Source organism: Ostrinia nubilalis, chromosome 10 (assembly GCF_963855985.1).
Source record: "Ostrinia nubilalis chromosome 10, ilOstNubi1.1, whole genome shotgun sequence".
Taxonomy (NCBI): Eukaryota; Metazoa; Arthropoda; class Insecta; order Lepidoptera; family Crambidae; genus Ostrinia; species Ostrinia nubilalis.
In genome coordinates, this window is record NC_087097.1 from 14,369,239 (window position 1) to 14,389,258 (window position 20,020).

A 20,020-nucleotide genomic window follows, 5' to 3' on the forward strand; every position below is an offset into this window, starting at 1 on the left:
AACCGGGTTTATAAAAGGGTTATGTTTTTGACGTGATCACTAAGTATGTTCTTATTCATTATTCAGTCAATTGAAATCTACAAAACTGCTTTAGATCGAGACTGTCGAAAATATATCAGGGAGACGTATTAGGTTCGTAATACTCACCCTGCACTTGTCCAATTTTAGGTCCGCGGCACAATATTCAACGAGCTAGACGAGGAGCGTCCGCGGCGGCGGATCAACTTCGCGGAGTTCGAGGAGAAGTTCCGCATCGGCGGCGTCACCGCGGCCGTCGACGCCTGCGACGCCGACACGCTCGCTTCCTTCCCGTCCAAGCGCTTCCGCAAGCCCGACACCGTGTCGCTGCTCGAGCACACCAGGCTGAGGAACATCGGTGAGTGACGCGGACGCTCCGCAGCAGACACCTCGCCTCCTTCCCGTCCAAGCGCTTCCGCAAGCCCGACACCGTGTCGCTGCTCGAGCACACCAGGCTGAGGAACATCGGTGAGTGACGCGGACGCTCCGCAGCAGACACCTCGCCTCCTTCCCGTCCAAGCGCTTCCGCAAGCCCGACACCGTGTCGCTGCTCGAGCACACCAGGCTGAGGAACATCGGTGAGTGACGCGGACGCTCCGCAGCGGACACCTCGCCTCCTTCCCGTCCAAGCGCTTCCGCAAGCCCGACACCGTGTCGCTGCTCGAGCACACCAGGCTGAGGAACATCGGTGAGTGACGCGGACGCTCCGCAGCAGACACCTCGCCTCCTTCCCGTCCAAGCGCTTCCGCAAGCCCGACACCGTGTCGCTGCTCGAGCACACCAGGCTGAGGAACATCGGTGAGTGACGCGGACGCTCCGCAGCAGACACCTCGCCTCCTTCCCGTCCAAGCGCTTCCGCAAGCCCGACACCGTGTCGCTGCTCGAGCACACCAGGCTGAGGAACATCGGTGAGTGACGCGGACGCTCCGCAGCAGACACCTCGCCTCCTTCCCGTCCAAGCGCTTCCGCAAGCCCGACACCGTGTCGCTGCTCGAGCACACCAGGCTGAGGAACATCGGTGAGTGACGCGGACGCTCCGCAGCAGACACCTCGCCTCCTTCCCGTCCAAGCGCTTCCGCAAGCCCGACACCGTGTCGCTGCTCGAGCACACCAGGCTGAGGAACATCGGTGAGTGACGCGGACGCTCCGCAGCGGACACCTCGCCTCCTTCCCGTCCAAGCGCTTCCGCAAGCCCGACACCGTGTCGCTGCTCGAGCACACCAGGCTGAGGAACATCGGTGAGTGACGCGGACGCTCCGCAGCGTACACCTCGCCTCCTTCCCGTCCAAGCGCTTCCGCAAGCCCGACACCGTGTCGCTGCTCGAGCACACCAGGCTGAGGAACATCGGTGAGTGACGCGGACGCTCCGCAGCGTACACCTCGCCTCCTTCCCGTCCAAGCGCTTCCGCAAGCCGGACACCGTGTCGCTGCTCGAGCACACCAGGCTGAGGAACATCGGTGAGTGACGCGGACGCTCCGCAGCGTACACCTCGCCTCCTTCCCGTCCAAGCGCTTCCGCAAGCCCGACACCGTGTCGCTGCTCGAGCACACCAGGCTGAGGAACATCGGTGAGTGACGCGGACGCTCCGCAGTGGACACCTCGCCTCCTTCCCGTCCAAGCGCTTCCGCAAGCCCGACACCGTGTCGCTGCTCGAGCACACCAGGCTGAGGAACATCGGTGAGTGACGCGGACGCTCCGCAGCAGACACCTCGCCTCCTTCCCGTCCGAGCGCTTCCGCAAGCCCGACACCGTGTCGCTGCTCGAGCACACCAGGCTGAGGAACATCGGTGAGTGACGCGGACGCTCCGCAGCGGACACCTCGCCTCCTTCCCGTCGAAGCGCTTCCGCAAGCCCGACACCGTGTCGCTGCTCGAGCACACCAGGCTGAGGAACATCGGTGAGTGACGCGGACGCTCCGCAGTGGACACCTCGCCTCTTTCCCGTCCAAGCGCTTCCGCAAGCCCGACACCGTGTCGCTGCTCGAGCACACCAGGCTGAGGAACATCGGTGAGTGACGTTGACGCTCCGCAGCGACCTTCACTAGATCGTCGGTCCACCTAGTGGGACGCCTGCCCATGCTACGTCTTCCGGCCCGTAGTCGCCACTCGATAACTTTTGTGCCCCAACGGCCATCATCTCTACAAGCTATGTGCCCCGCCCACTGCCACTTTATTTTAGCAATTCTGTGGGCTACTATGTCGGTCACTTTGGTTCTCCTGCGGATCTCCTCATTTCTGATTCGATCATTTACCTTATTCACAAACATTCTTCCAATTGTCGCAAACCCAGATCAAGCAAATCTTGTAAACCAGATATCATACATAAGACACATTTCTCATAGCAACATTTGTTACAGCAATCTCCCGAAGAAAACTCGACACGCCCGTCGAAAAAGTGATCGCCGCCGTTAACAACCTCGACCTCAAACAGCTGCCTCTAGAAAACGTCGAGATCCTCCAACGAATGGTCCCGACAGAAGCCGAGCAGAAAGCCTACAAGGAATACTTGGCAGAGAAGAAAAACATCAACCAACTCACAGAAGAAGACAAATTCCTCATGCAACTCGCCAAAGTCGAGAGGATATCAGCAAAACTGTCTATAATGAGCTACATGGGCAATTTCTTCGACAACATCCACCTCATCACGCCTCAGATCCACGCCATAATATCCGGATCTTCCTCAGTCAAATCCTCACAGAAGTTACGGAACGTTCTGGAAATCATCCTAGCTTTTGGGAACTACTTGAATAGCAGTAAACGAGGGCCAGCATATGGATTTAAACTGCAATCTTTGGATACGCTCATGGATACGAAGTCGACGGACAAAAGGATATCCCTGCTGCATTATATTGTGGCAACGATACGACAAAACTTCCCTGAGCTGATGAATTTCGACACAGAGTTGCTGTATATTGATAAAGCTGCTCAAGGTATGTACTTTTTATGTTTGTTAAGTAATAAAAACGTGTTTTTTTTGTGTGTCGTGTTTGCTATGTACTTCCACTGCCTTATTGAATAGCTCATGTTAAACTTAGGTATTCTCATTTTGCTCGTGCACACGTAATCACGTAATATCACCCACGTAAACGTAATTCGATATTTACTACCACAAATTAATAGAAAAACTAAGCGTTTATGATCTGTCAAAACGCTTTTGCTACATTTTGTATAGCAACCGTAACGCTTCAGACAACGACAGTTAGATTATATTGCGCAAATATTGTTTTCCATAAAAGTCCCATGCAATCGCTACACCCTCCGTCCCGTAGCGTCGCTAGATAATGTTTTGTCAGGTCATAAAAACTGTACCAATCGACTAGTGGTGACAAATCGCTACACCACAACCCTTCTCCCGTAGTGTCGATACATAATGTTTTATCAGCTCATAAAAACTATGCCAATCGACTAGTGGTGTCAACTAAAGCCTGGTCCGTGAGCACGTAGAATTTTGTCCAATGACCCCAAGCTACTCATCCTTATCGCTCGCGCATAATATTGCTGTCGCGACTGTGCGACGGGCGCCCGCAGTGAGTGTGCGAGCGCGACAGCAACATAATTACGCGCGAGCGATAAGGATGGGTAGCTTGGGGTCATTGGACAAAATTCTACGTGCTCACGGACCAGGCTTTACCCTATTGAATGATGTGAACCCTCTCCCGTAGTGTCGCTAGAGAACGTGTTATCCGACGTGTGTGAACTCGAGCGGGGCATGGAAGCGGTGCGAAAGGAGCTTGAAGCGAGGGATTCCCACCGCGCGGCCAACAACCATGTGCTGAGGGACTTCCTGGCCAACGCAGCGGATAAGCTTAGGAGACTCAGGACCGAGAGCAAGCACGCACAAGTAAGACTCGTTTGTTACTGTGCCCTCAATCCTCATAGTGTATAGAACACAGGTACGCCATATACCAGACCTCCCCTCTCCGCTGGACCTTCTCCTTAAACCAGATTGTCCCCCTACACTTGGACCAGATTGTCCCTACCTCTGGACCAGACTCCCTCTTCCCCCTGGAACAAACTGCTCCCTCTCCCTGGATCAGAGTGCCCCATTCCCCCGGACTAGACTGCCCCCTCTACCAGTACCAGGCTGCCCCCTTTGCCCCTGGACTAGACTGCCCCCTCCCCCTAGACTAAACTGCCCTCTTTACCTCTGACCCATACTGCCCTCTTTCCCCCTGGACCAGATTGCCCCCTCTAATCCTGGGTCAGATTGCCGTTTCCTCCTGGTTTAGAAACTAAGTACGCCATTCCAGAGCCCCAATGAGACCTTATTATGGCGATTGGGAAGGCGATTTGGGAAACCTATGTTTAGCAATAGAAGTTCTGTGGCTGAAATGATGATGACGATAGCTCTGGAGTTTCAAGCGCATTGTCTGTCATGTGGACATACAAGTTGCGGTTGTGATTTAAAGCTTCCGGGATGCCACTTCTATGAAAGCATGTATCTATAAAAGGCCTTCTAGATTTTGCTGCTGCAGCTGATGATGATAAAATTGGTGATAATGATGGTTATCGTGTTGCAGGACTCATTCGCGATGTGCGTGGAGTACTTCGGCGAGGCGCCCCGCGGTTGCGACGCGAACGCTTTCTTCTCGCTGCTCGTGCGGTTCACGAGAGCGTTTAAGGTAAATAGGAGTAACTATATTTATTATGATAATATACTACCTATTTGACAATTAAAATAATTATTGGAACACTGTATTGTAAAAGAACAATTATCTCTCCGTCTCAGTCCTATGCCTTGAGCCCACGACCTTTTGCTTATCGGGCGACTACATCCCTTGATCAGTGAGCTACGGATATACATTAAATTCAATAGTAGTCATTAATACAACTGTACGACGGCCAACATTGATATGTTTGAACTATTTAAGTTATTTTTTTTTTCCACAACGAGGAAGCTCTTGCCTGTATCTCACCTGATGGTAAGTGATGATCAGGCCGAAGGTGGAAGCGAGCTTCACCCGGAATCCTCAACCACGGAGGAACTGGCTATCTTACCTCTAACTGCCGGAACACAACAATGCTGTTAATTTATTACTATTTATAACATTATTATTTATTACCTAACGCCGCCAAGAGATGGCGCTATCCGCTATTGAGATCGCAGTTATTCATATAGCTACTTCCATTTTTTTTTCATTTGACCAACATCTAGCTTATCTATTAGGCAAGTGCATAATAATAATCAAGGTAGATTTTAGAGCTAGATTTAATTTGAAAGTGGCACTGCTCGGTTCACTTTTTATTTCCTTGTAATATTTATGTGCTATTTCTGTCTTTTTTCCATATACTTTCTTTGTTCTTAACTAAGTGATGTTCATCGTAATAATGTTTGTTTCTTTCTTTCAAATTGTTGACACATCTAAATCATCGTTTCATCCAAATCCGTAGCAAGCGGACGCAGAGAACGAGCAGCGACGTCGCCTTTCATAACTATCACATATAATCCAAGATGGGTTTAATAGCTTAAAATATCTACTGAAATTGTAGACCTTCGTAGACACATTTATATCATCGTTTCATCCAAATTCCTTCAGCAAGCGGACGCAGAGAACGAGCAGCGACGCCGGCTTGAGCAGGCCGCGGCGCACGCTGACACCGTCGATCCGCACAAGGCCAAGGTCGCGCAGAAGAAGCAGCAGGTGAGAGGGGGAGGGGAAATGGGGGGGGGGGGGGGTGATGGTGGGCGGGGTTGGGGAGAATGATTGGGGGGTAATGTTACAGTTAGTTTGAGAGGATGTGTCTATGATGTGCGGTCAGTACCAAAAGTAGATTTACTTAGAGCCTGTTCAGATGACGCGTTTTTACTCGCGAGTTTTGAACAGCGCGATAGTGAGGTACTATAGTCTGGTCCGGGAGCACGTAGGATTTTGTCCAATGACCCCAAGCTACCCATCCTTATCGCTCGCGTGTAATTATGTTGCTGTCGCGCTCGCACACTCACTGCGGGCGCCCGTCCCACAGTCGCGACGGCAATATAATTACGCGCGAGCGATAAGGATGGGTAGCTTGGGGTCATTGGACAAAATTCTACGTGCTCCCGGACCTGACTATAGAGGTTCGTACATTCGGTCCACATGCGGTCGCGCGTTTCGCCTAAGAATCTCAATCGCGCGATTCAAAACGCGCGTGTAAAAACGCGCCATCTGAACACAGCCTTACTAATAAAAAAAATCATGCTTATTGAATACTAGTTTGTACTCTAAAAGGCAACTTCAAACGATCGTTGAACGCGCGTTAACTTTTATTAGTAAAAGCCCGCGTTTCGACAATTGAGGTTCGCACGATTGAGGTTCTCTAGTATCTCACTATCGCGCGATTCGAAACGCGCGAGTAAAAACGCGTCTGGACAAGCTCTAAGGGGATGTGAAGTTTGGAGGTATAATTCACAATATACACGGGACATTGGCAGTAGTTGCCACAAAAAAATGTCTTGTGTATTTCTATTTTTGTGCTGACTGTACTGATAGCATACAATAATATTTATGTGTCTTATGAAACGAAGTAACTGTATGGAACATCATTCTTTCTAACTCCACTCATTGACTTGGTTATTTGTTCATTATCATTACACATTCATTGGCAAAAATCCATTATAAAGTTTCAAAATTCAAGCTAAACAAAACAGTGTAAATAATGAAAATCAATGTAAAATAGGGATGACACTAGGGCGTTTCTCAGTACAAAAGTTCTCCACCGTTACGTTTTCTTAATTTTTAAAATATCACACATAAATAAGAAATGTATTTATTATCCGGTATGTGACAGTGAAAAGTGACGTCACTATACATAATTGACGTACTAAATTACAGCATTTAGGGCTGATTGAAAAATCAGCCTTTATATAGCTCAATAAAATGTCTGTTGGTTAAATATAATAAACCACATAAAATTAGTAAAATTACAAAATATAGGATTGTTGCGGTGGTAGAAACTTTAAACAGAAATGCCCTTCCTCCTATCGTTTGATTGAGGCATTGATTGAGGTAGCAGGGCCTCAAAGGGAGAAGGTTATACCAGGCCTGTTCATCTCCGCGAGATTACATCGAAAACAAAACACGCACGATGGCCCACCTACAGGATACTATTCGACAAGGCCTCACATACGAGCGAACATTGACTCACGCACGCGTATTCTTGTGTATGATAAATACTGTGCAGTATTTAACTGCCTAAATAATAATGAAAACACAGAATGTACTTTTTTAAGTTGCCTCAAGACACTGAGAGGTAAATAAGTAGTTATTATTATTCATGATAATTCATGCTAAATCATGTATTTCCTCCGCCATTTTCCGCAGTTTGGCACCTCACGTCACATCATTTTACCGAAGTCAGCCCTATAGCTTCGGCGCTGTGCCGATCACTGACGTTTGTCAACAAAATGGTGCTTGACTCTTGAGACAGGCTAAATTACACCATATTGTTAATGACATTGAGCATACATTTTTTTAAATACCTTCGCGAAGTAAAACTTCTGTACGTAGTACTTATTATTATTCTGTGGTTATACGTACTTCTGATTGGTCTCTCCTCCACTGTATATTCGGCTAAAAACTGTCTCAGTTAAACGATAGGAATGTGTAAATAAGGTGTTGTTTTAATATGTGTTTTATTTAAACCTTTTCTATCGAGTTTGTATTTATTTTCAGTAAAATCAAATCCCTAATACTGAGAGGCAAGTTCCAAGACATTTAGACAAAGCAAGCGTCTGTGGAATTTATGTGTATTTCGCTTCTATTTTTCTAAGGAATTAAAAACTCTTTGCTTGAGAAAATAAAGCACAATTTGAAACAACACCATGTATAAAGTTTGAGTTTGCTTAGACTGGCTCTGTGTATAACGCTTCGATGGTGAATGAAGACGTAGTTTTTTGCTGCATTTCTATTTTAATTTCATAATCTTAGCCAGTGACGCGACTTGAATATTGAAATTAATTTTATTACTAATGTTTTGTTTTTATGCGTTTTCAATTTATTTATTAACACTACCTTGACTTTCTACGAATCTAATGCTTTTTAATATTTTTTATTTAATGTATTTTTTTTTTCTTAAAATTTTTTTGTCACATTAGAACGTCAAGGCAATGTTACTTTTTTAATTGATTTTCTCGACTTCATATTTCACTTTGTCTTTGGAATTACTAAGCATTGTGTGAAATCTGATATTTATTTTCATATAACTGTAGCGGTGATGGTCATTATTCGTCGACAATCTGGTGTAACGTGGTGTTGGTATTTTTATAGTGACGATTGTGGCAACAATAATATTAAAAAAAAATAAACTGCTAATTTTTTTTGTGAAAATGTTGCCACATTCCTCGCAATAAGTACTGTAGCGGTGATGGTAACACCATAAAATTTCTCACAGAGGTTTAACTACGCGGCCGTCAGCGCAGGCCTATTGCAGCAACAGTTGTCTCAGTTGCGGCACAATATTGAGCCGGTTTAGCCGGGCCTAGGCCAGTCTCTGGCATTTACCGGACGTAAGTCGGACCGTTACAGACCGGGGCCTACTCACTTGTGTGTTTACTGTACTAACATGGGATGCGTGTGGAGTGAAATATAAACGTTGTTTAGTTATTGATTTTAGGTTTTTTTTTTGTTTTAAAGTATGGCAACACCGAATTGACAGACGTCATTTCTGTCCGTATTAGCAGAGTAAATACAAATGAGTAGGTCATCTTCATAGAAACGCACGGGCGCGGTTTTTGTGTGAGTGCGCCAACACGTATGCGGCGCGCACGCACACTGACAAAATTTAGCGGGGATTAGCAGGGAGCCAGTCGTGGTTGCGCCGAATTTTGTCAGTGTGTGCGTGCGACATTCAAACCGCGCTCGGTGCGTTTCTATGAAGATGACCTACTCATTTATATTTACTCTGGTATTAGAGGAACGAAGATGTTAAACAGGATTCAATCTCATGCGTAGAATAGACTGCCTTGGATCACTCGTTTTTGAATTTCAAACTACCTATGTCTGGGATTGAATTAAGTTTTTAACCTTGTGTTGTAATACGATCTTAGAGTTTGGAAATAGAATTTGATGGATTAGATTTTATAGCGTAATTATTAAAAAAATAAACGGTTTTTTTTGTTTCACTAAATAACGTTTAAAAATAAAAAAAGGTCTGAGCAAAAGAAGGCCAAACATTGGTAAAATTAAATTGGCTGAATCAAATGAAGTGACTAACTTGGAATAGACAATTTAAAGAGAAAGCATGTTATGTGGGGAAAAAAACGTAGTGGGATATTGTGAGTAATCAAAAACAATAATTAAGACTCAATAATAGTCATAATTGAAAAATAAACAAGTGAACTTCGATCAATTATGTGAACAACATTTATAAACCCCGGTTTATGAATAAAAAATAACTTTTTTGGTCATTAACCAGTTATTTTATTCTATTCAAAACCCGGGGTAACTCACACCAGATGAAGAATACAAGATGAACTTTAGTTTCATAGTAATAGAGTTGATTCCTAATTATTGTATCATATATTAGGGAGCTACAATAACCCTGAGGTAGATTTGTGTAAAGCAATCGTAATCATTTGACAGTTCATAACGTGCGATAAAGTCAGTTAAACAAAGCGTTTGACAGAATAATCGTACGTTATGAACTGTCAAATGATTACGATTGCTTTACACGATTCCATCTCTGATCACGCGGATTGTAAGCATGTTCACGGTGCGTTCTATCCACTAAATCCAACCAAATAGGTACAGAATAGAATACCCGTCGAGGAATCTAGGGTTGCCAACTCAAAAAATGTGACAACGGTCATACTTTTAGTGGAATATGTAAATACATTTTGATTTCGTTTCTAGATCAGAATTCAGCGTGAAAAGTCAAAAGGATAAGTAGTTAACGCAACTTTAATGCTACCCGTGTCACATACATATGCCACACAGTCTATAGTCCAACTTAAAGTCTTCTATTACTCATTGAACAGATTCAGTAATGTAATTGCTTCTGAAGATTGTTCATCTTAACTTAAATAAAAATCAAATCTTCCTTTTTTGTTAAGTGGCATCCCTGGATAACTCGCTTCATAGCCCTTACATTACTATTTAGTAACGATACGCGTGTGTAGTAAAGGCCCTCGTGTTTATATAGATTTTTGGACTCCCTTTCCCTTATCAAGTAGTACCAGTAGTACCCGGTTACACTAATTTAGATGATTGTGTGAAAAATGTATTTAAATTAATAATAAGAACTTAATCATAAGAAAGTTAAAAAGATAAGATGCATTAGGAATATAATTTATCTCAATATTCCTATAAGATTTACTTTTCAGTTTCGCTTTACTTATAACAAGTGTATAATATAAAAATATGTATAATATTATGTAAATATATTTTCTCTCCTATGCGGCACTTGCATGGAATAACAGGGAATGTCTTTATATAACTAATATTTAACCACTTTGGTGCTATTTGTAACTAAACGCTTGGCTGAGCTCTAATCTTTTGCAGATTTATTTCTGCTTTGTATGTACAAAAGATGCGTTTTTGTTTATTTACCTTTATTTTAAATATTAGGCTTTTGTTTATGCTTAGCCCCCTTAAGTATTTATATGAGTCTAATTTATTTCTACTGCTATAATTAGCTGGCATGTGATTTACTCCTAAGTTGTATTATTTCCGTTTTAATTATCTTATGATCTTCCCAGTTCTAGCTATGTAGCAAACTAGTAACTCCTGTTAGATGATTTTGAACTTTATTTAAAATGTAATTAATGTTCAAATTACAAGAACATTACTTAACCCGCCAGGAGGCTGTGATCAACGAGTTAAAAACGAAGTCGCAGGCTGTCGGCGAAAAGAAACTGCTTCACCAGGACGAAGTTTACAACGGGGCGCTCGAGGACATACTCCACGGGCTTCGGTCCGAGCCCTACCGGCGTGCGGACGCGGTACGTCGCTCGCACCGCCGCCGCATCAACTCGCACCGCCTCTCTAAAGGGCTAGACGACCTGGACGTATGATACGAGCCAAACGGGCAGCCGCCCGACCCAATCCTCACCCCGGTCCAACTCGCAGTCAACTCGATCAACGCGCGCGAAAAGAAACGCAAAGACCTCGAAATGGTGCACAAGAAAAACACTATCTCGATTTACAACATTGAGGAGGACTCGGGAGATTTCCACCCTGGCAACACTCGACGCCCCAAAATGTCGAACTACAGAGTCGCCCCCACTGAGTGCGAGGTCGACGAGCGGTGCGAGCTTATCAAATCCACGTACGACGTCATATCCAAGTACACGCGAGCTATGTTCGACAAACAAAACGAAACCGTCGTTTGAACGATGTGCCTATTTATAAACTTCACGTGCATTACAATCAATCGAGCTGGTCTTGCCATTGGTGAAAAATTATTATTGCAATGCACGAGAAGAAATAATTTGTTACGCCTACAATTTCATTCCATTCCACGTGTGACAGCGAACGCAGTATTTTGCTACGAACACTTTACAATTAACTAATTTGTGAGACGAAAGCTAAGCTTTTGGTAGTTTTATTTGAATGCCCGCCGCGACACGTAGTAAGGCGCTCCGCAATCGGTTAGAGCCGTTCCTAAGATATTGAGTAATATAATAAACCCCTTCTAGAGTTATTTGCAAGAAATTGCTCTCTAGCAATTGGACCGCCTGATTAGACAAAGGAGCGGCTTTAACGGGAGCGAGCACAAAGTAGTCTAAAAGCGGCAGTCCTTGTAGTCCCGCTAGATAATAAATAGCCTTGTCTAATATACGCACAGTTTTATACCCACGTATTTTAAATCCGACCCAATTTTTACAAATATTTATTACCCAGTTATATGGCTTAATATAATGTAACAGTGTCCTTAAGATATTTATACTCGTATACACCAATAAACGACATTTCGTATTAAAGAATCTTATAGAATTAAAATGTATATGCATTTACAGCATTTTTGTACCAATAATGTGATAGTTCAAATTGTTCTCTCTATATTTGCATTTTTTAATCTGGCAATGTTATAGTATTGTAGTATGTAGCATTTGTATGGAGCATGACAAGTTTTTGTATGTTTAAATAAATTCCACTACAGTAAACGAATACGTTAAGAATAATATTTTTCGTATTAATCTTTTTAAGTTAGTTTGTTTTGATTTTTCTCCCGAACGAACACTAATCCGATCTGACATGAAACTCGAATAAATTCTTATTAATTTGTAAATATTAATTTTCTTTATTGTGAAAGTTCCAATTTCAGAAATTGCATAGAATGTAAATATAGTATTTTTATATGTATTCACTCAAGGTACTTGAGAGTTAGGCATGCAATAAACTTTTGTAGGATATTATATGTAATTGATAATATAATATTATTATTATTACACAATTTCGTCTGAAATCGGTACTATTACAAATTAATTATATTGAGTAATTATTATAATTAATGATTAAGTAATTTAATATATTCATTGCTTAAGCACTTTAGTTTCTATTAAAGTCTGTAAGCAATTACATCAACGTAATATGTTTGAAAACATATTTTACTGCCTTTTGTGATAAAAAAGCATAATTGTTTACTATTGTATCAATATACGAAATATTAACACTTCGCAAAAAAGGGAATAAATTATTAATATCATAATTTGAGTCATTATAATTCTATTCTTAATTCTTATATTTGATTGTTACTTACTTTAAATTTAAAATCAATAGTTATTTTGTGAGATGGCTTTTAAGAATTTTTAATTGTTAATTTCGCGTTGATGTAATTACATGCATACGGCCTCCCGGGCTACCGTAACATAAGGGTGCTTGAACGCACATTGCTACGTATCTTTTGCTCGTGTATTTTTATATATTTTATATGGTTTCGCTAAGTCACGACGGATTCGACAAAAGTAATGTTTGTTTAAATTATTAATACAGGGTTTTATATCAAGCGAATATGCACAAAGACTTATTACAATGAGGATGTCGAATTTTCTCAATATGTTGTGTATAATTTGATATTAATATTGATCACATGGAAGTGAACATGTTAACAAAGTTAATGTCATTCTTGTAATCTGACTACAGGTTTTTTTAATGAAACTATTGTATTATTTATTCAAACTTCCCTTCATAACTGAAGAACCTTTAATTTTGTATTAATTACGAATTTTTCTTTTTATCATATCAATCGTCTTCACTGTCTGTAGTTGGAGTCATGTTTTTAAGTTTAGTAGAAGTTTATGATGTTTTCTGTATAGTTATTTGTATGTAATGTATACAATACAAGAGTTTTAAATGGTTTTAATTAGTTTTGTTCTTATTGCATGTATGCTAGCATTAGTACCAGTATTCAGCGATGCAATAAACAAAATACATTTACATCTACAAAAATGGTTTTATTTTTGATAAAATGGTATTGCCACACTGCAAGTTATTGCATAATGTTACAAACTTCATTATGATAAATAAAAGACCCGTCGTGCGTTCTATACTGCGTTTATTATTCGACTAGCGAGAGCACTGGACAAACAGAAATGTGGATACCCACTTTAAACAATATATTGTGTCACATTACTTTTATGTGAATACCTTACAAAACTTAATATTCATAACATCTCCACGCTTATTTAAAGATACATACACAAAAATATTATCTAAGTAATATTATATTATACTAGCTAGGTAGGTAGGACGTATTTTCGATACATTATAAACAAAATGTATTTATTCACTTATATCTAAGTTACTTACTACAAATAACAAATCAATTTTACACAAATTAGACAAATACTAAATTATTATTTTTTTACTGATCGTGTGGTTAACCTACACCGCAAAGATAAGAATGATACTAACTAATCAATTTCAAAACCATATCGAACTGGTGGTCTACGTATCCTACATTCCCGGTGTGGCGGTCCCGGGCTCGCCGGCGCCGCCTCCCGCGGGCCCGCGCGCGCCCCCGCGCCCCCCGCGTCCGCGGCGGCACCGCCATCGCCGGCGGGGGCAGCCGCGGCGGGCACGGCGACGCACACTGAGCTCGCGAGAGGCCGCGGTTCTTTCGCGCCGAAACCATCGAGCCCCGAACCCTCCGATCTAGCCCCAGCCACTGTTTTCCCTGATAATCGCTCGCCCATTCGCTCTTGAGTTGAATCTATCTTTAGCTCACGCCTTTTTAATTGGTCAACATGACGATGTACGATTTGCCCATCTAACGAACGTATGTGGTAATCGGTGTCACCTAACTTTTTTACAACTGTACCCTTTTCCCACCTAGTTCCTGTTCCAAAATTTCTATACCACACGTCTTTCCCTTCCTCAAACGAACGTAACCTACCACCAGCCATACTTCCTTGCTTTCGTTGTAAATTATCAATTTTCTTTTCCCGATCTGGTTTTATACAATCAAGTCTAGTTCGCAAAGAACGTCCGAAAAGAAGTTGAGCGGGACTTTCTCCCGTGGTACTGTGACTGGTATTTCTATAGATCAATAAGAACCTATTCAAAGCTATATCTACATCTACTTGTTGGACCAAAGCTTTCTTAATAACTCTTTTACAAATCTTTACTGCATTTTCTGCCGCACCATTTGAAGCAGGATGATATGGGGCTGTAAATATTGATTCTATACCGTTACATTTATAAAAATCATTCATTTCATCACTCGAGAAAGGTGGACCGTTATCGCTGATTATTTGTTTAGGCAGGCCAAAACGTGCAAATACTTCTCTAAATTTATTTATAACCATTTTTGCGGTAGTGGTTGTCATTTTAAAAATCTCTATCCACTTGGTGGTCGAATCTATTATGACTAAGTACTTAACGCCATGAATAGGTCCCAGAAAATCAACGTGGATTCGTGACCAAGGCCGCGGCGGCCACGGCCACGCGCGCGGCTCGTGCGCCGGCGGGGCGCTCGCCAGCGCCGCGCACACCTCGCACGCGCGGCACCGCGCCTCCACTGCCTCGTCCACTCCCGGCCACCACACATAACTCCTAGCCAAGCTCTTAGTTTTTACCACCCCCATGTGAGAATCGTGAAGTTCGCGCAATACTTTATTTTGACAACTTTCCGGTATGACCACCCGGTGACCCCACATAATGCAGTCTAATTCGCAATATAATTCCGACCTACGATTGTAATACGGTTTTAATTCCTTTATATCGACTTCATGTGGCCAACCATCACGAATATAGCTTAACACCCTACTTAGAATATGGTCTTTTTGTGTTTCTTTACGAATAATATTATAATCAAGTAAAAGGGCTTCAGATGCAAAATGAAGGTAAGTTTGCTCTGGATACTCTTCGTTTTTACCTGAGTTATCCTTATATGTAGATATCAATCGAGATAATGCATCAGCCGTGTTGTCGTCCGACTTTATGTATTCTATCGTAAAATTGTAGGCTGATAATATTAGTGCCCAGCGTTGTAAACGACTGGCTGTCATATTTGGTATTCCTGCCCCCGGTCCGAATATACTTACTAATGGTTTATGGTCAGTTTTTAATGTAAAATGGCGACCATATAAATACTGGTGAAATTTTTTTACCGAAAAGATTATGGCTAAAGCTTCTTTATGTATCTGGCTATAATTGATTTCTGGCGGCGTGAGCGCGCGCGAAGCGTAGGCTATGACGCGCTCGGCGCACGGTGGGCTGATATTAGAGCTTCATAGACTTAGCGTCGCTCAAAAATCAAGTGCCTAATTTTGAAAAAATAAATATGCCAATGTGTTCCTTTACCAAAAAGGAATATTTTATGTTATGTAACGTTTCTTGATAAAGTTATTATTTAATAAGTTATTGACAATTTCCTTTTTTTTTGTATGGAGCTCAACATTTATTTTTATATTATTCGTTATTCTTAAGCTTTCTTAAGAAATTGACTTTTGTATTATGTAACGCAACATATAAGCTATGTTATCACCAAGTGTCGCATTTCGGAAATCTTCGGAACATTGTCATTTTGGACTTTAAAATAAAAAAAAATAAAAAATTTAAATAACTGCCAAATTTTGTAAAAGTAACTACGCCAATGTGTTCCTTTGCCAAAAAGAAATATTTTATGTTATGTAACTTTTCTTGATAACGTTATTATTTAATAAGTTATTGACAATAATTACTTTTTTTTTGTATGGAGCTCAACATTTATTTTTATTTTATTCGTTATTCTTAAGCTTTCTTAAGAAATTGCTTTTTTTATTATGTAATGCATCATATAAGCTATATTATCACCAAGGGACGAATCCCGGAAACCCTCGGAACATTGTCATTTTCGACTTTAAAATAAAAAAAAACGAAAAAGAAAACTGCAATGTTATGTACTTTCTTCCGTACTACCCTAACGAGGTGAAGAACTAAGCGCGTTTTTTATAGTGGTGTTCCCAGGAGGCCTAATCCACATGATTACTAAGGTTACTAAAATATAATATTTGTTTTATGGAAATTAAGCCAGTTTGATTTGAAGTTAAGTTTATTGGTTAGACTCAAGAGCCACTTTCTGAATCTACAAAAGTAAAGCTTTCTATCTCAGTATCAGCCTAGACATCAAATTGATCATTTATAGTGGACTTTTTGGTGGTGTTGAAAACCTTTCTTGATGGCAATTACGTCTAAATCATTCATTTATTTTGATATGGCTTTACAAATATCACATCGCTGCTTGTGTAGAGCTGCCATTTATCAAAGATATTATTTTTCTATCTATCAAGTGAGAATCAGTTATTACGAGATTGTTTTGCTTCCAGAATTACGATCTATTAAATTTTCAATTTCCGCGTCCATGAAGTTTTTTTCATTGATAACATTAAAATAGGTCGACATTAATTAAATGCAGCTTATTTTGAATAAAAAAAAATGGGTCTCCTTCATAAATTTGAAAAAGAAATGAGTCGATAGTAAAAAGTGGAGCTAGAAACCTTATTTTCCCTTATCCATTTTATCTAGAGACATCAAACCGAACGTTCATTTGGGCACTTACAAGTTGTCCTAAAACGCTAGAATCATCATTTTCGCAAATTTTGTTTCGCAGACCAAACTATACTATCCCGACCAGGAACATAAAAACCCTCGCCATGATGCGGAAAAGTAATGGTACTAATTTCTTTTAATGGCAACAGTAACTGAAAACTTCATTGACATGTCATCTTGCATGTCAGTCTATTGCTGTCAAAGTGTAAACAAACTTTATTTTAAATGTGCGCAATTGATTTTGTGAATTAAATTGCTAAAATCTTTTTATAGTCGTGAAAGAAAAGTGGTTCACAATGTGTTAAAGTATTTGTCGAAGAGAAATACTAAGGGTTCGGTCAATATTTTCATTGAATAATGTGTCCGACAAAGGTTGTCAAATTGACTGACATGTTTATCGTATAGTACAGTCCACTATGAAAATTAGCTGTGGTTTGTTTCAACTACCTATTTTAAAATTTTTTGTCACTTTCGTGTTGAATTTTATGGAATTGGGAAAGAAGTACCGAGTTTGAAGCGTTCATGAGCAGACATTGCAGTTGAATATTCAAGTTCTGAATTTGATTATTGATGAATAATAAAATAAATCCTACCAGCTCGATTGATGGTTTCATTTAATTTATTTAAACCAGGTTACCTATAATAATATTTTTTCGTTAATTTATGAAATATCAAATTAGCCCGTAATCCTGAATCCTAAATACATAAAGTTAGCCTATTAATTTAACACAGGTACGACTGTACTCAGTGTTGCACTATCAAATGCAATTGACGCGCCTCTATGCCAGGGTTTTTATGTTCCTGGTCAGGCTATACGTACATGGATCTCTACATACGTATATGCCTGCAAGCATACAAAATTATTGCTCACGGAAAAGATATTTACTTCCAATCAGAAAGTACTACACCACCTCGTTAGGGTAGTACGGAAGAAAGTACATAACATTGCAGTTATTTTTTTCGTTTTTTTTATTATTTTAAAGTCGAAAATGACAATGTTCCGAGGGTTTCCGGGATTCGTCCCTTGGTGATAATATAGCTTATATGATGCATTACATAATAAAAAAAGCAATTTCTTAAGAAAGCTTAAGAATAACGAATAAAATAAAAATAAATGTTGAGCTCCAAACAAAAAAAAGTAATTATTGTCCATAACTTATTAAATAATAACGTTATCAAGAACAGTTACATAACATAAAATATTTCTTTTTGGCAAAGGAACACATTGGCGTAGTTATTTTTACAAAATTTGGCAGTTATTTAAATTTTTTATTTTTTTTATTTTAAAGTCCAAAATGACAATGTTCCGAAGATTTCCGAAATGCGACACTTGGTGATAACATAGCTTATATGTTGCGTTACATAATACAAAAGTCAATTTCTTAAGAAAGCTTAAGAATAACGAATAAAATAAAAATAAATGTTGAGTTCCATACAAAAAAAAAGGAAATTGTCAATAACTTATTAAATAATAACTTTATCAAGAAACGTTACATAACATAAAATATTCCTTTTTGGTAAAGGAACACATTGGCATATTTATTTTCTCAAAATTAGGCACTTGATTTTTGAGCGACGCTAAGTCTATGAAGCTCTAATATCAGCCCACCGTGCGGCGCCGGCCGCGTCCCGCTGCGCCAGCACCGCGCCCAGCCCGTGCGGGCTCGCGTCGCACGTCAGCACCAGCGGCCTGAGCCCCGATTACGGTAACTTTTAACGTCTACAATCCAGACACGCTTCATCGACGCTGCGATACGATTGGTCGAAACAGCTGACGTACGCTGTTGAACGACCAATCGTATCGCAGCGTCGATGAAGCGTGTCTGGATTGTTGACGTTAAAAGTTACCGTAATCGGGGCTCTGTTTATGTCATAATATGCAAGCACTTGCGCCCCTTTTAGCAATTCTTTAACCTTATTGAATGCCCTTTGCTGACTTGGACCCCAAGTCCATCTAGAGTGTTTTTTTAATAAACTATACAAAGGGGCTAGCTGTTCACTCAAGTTTTTAATAAATTTCCCATAAAAATTGATCATTCCTATAAATGATCTTAACTCACTGACATTATTTGGGGGTGTCATTGATGTTATTGGTTTTATTTTCTCTGGATCTACCCTTATTCCCACTTTATCTATCACAAACCCTAAATATTTCACCTCATTTGAAAAAAAAGAACATTTTTGCTTTTTAATTTTTAAACCATATTTTTGCAAAATTTCTAAAACAATATTTACCGTTTTTATATTTTGCTCAAGGGTAGGTGTACTGATTAAAATATCGTCTAAAAAATAGCTAACATTAGGCACGTTTTTTAACAATTCATTCATCAATCTTTGAAAAATTCCCGGACTGGAAGCTAGACCATAGACTAATCTGTTATATTTAAAAAGTCCTCGATGTGTATTTATCACAGTTAACTGAGTTGACTCATCATCTAAAAGCACCTGGTTGTAAGCTTGCGATAAATCTAATTTCGAAAAATATTGACTACCGCTAATTTTAGAAAATACATCCTCTATCTTTGGAACAGGAAATTTGTCAACGAGCAGGGCTTGATTCAATGTGACCTTATAATCGGCGCATAGGCGAAGCGATCCATCAGGCTTATGCACAATCACCAGTGGCGTGGCCCAGTCGGAGTGGTCGACGGGCTCGATGACGCCGGCGCGCAGCATGGCGTCCAGCTCGGCGTCCACGCGCTCGCGCAGCGCGTACGGCAGCGGGCGCGCGCGGCAGAACACGGGCCGCGCGCCCGCGCCCACGCGGAGCCGGGCCCGCCCACCGGAGAACTTCCCTAGCTCTTCATTAAATAGCTCCTTGTACCTACAAAACATATCCTTTATTATTTTATCACTATCTACATTTTCAATGTTATTAAAAGTTGTTTCGGTGGAAATTGATATTTTTGGTATAGGTATGTTTAACTCTGCTAACCACTGGCGACCTAATAAATTTGTTGCGCCGTTCTGAATTACATAAAGATCTAATAATTTTGTTACTTTGCCGTAGGTAACATTTACTTCAAAAACCCCTAGGGGTTTCGCTTTTAAAC

At 40.9% G+C, this 20,020-nt stretch overlaps 1 protein-coding gene across 1 annotated transcript in view; it reads left to right on the forward strand.

Moving 5' to 3' along the window:
• LOC135075384 (formin-like protein) overlaps positions 1 to 13,385 on the forward strand; it is a 113,513-nt gene extending 100,128 nt beyond the window's left edge. Inside the window, exons 18-23 of the mRNA XM_063969829.1 lie at positions 169 to 376; positions 2,376 to 2,948; positions 3,681 to 3,859; positions 4,539 to 4,640; positions 5,556 to 5,660; positions 10,796 to 13,385. Of these exons, the coding sequence (XP_063825899.1) occupies positions 169 to 376; positions 2,376 to 2,948; positions 3,681 to 3,859; positions 4,539 to 4,640; positions 5,556 to 5,660; positions 10,796 to 11,008 (1,380 nt within the window). The 3' untranslated portion in view covers positions 11,009 to 13,385. The remainder of the gene's footprint in view (positions 1 to 168; positions 377 to 2,375; positions 2,949 to 3,680; positions 3,860 to 4,538; positions 4,641 to 5,555; positions 5,661 to 10,795) is intronic.
• The last annotated feature ends 6,635 nt before the right edge of the window (positions 13,386 to 20,020 follow it).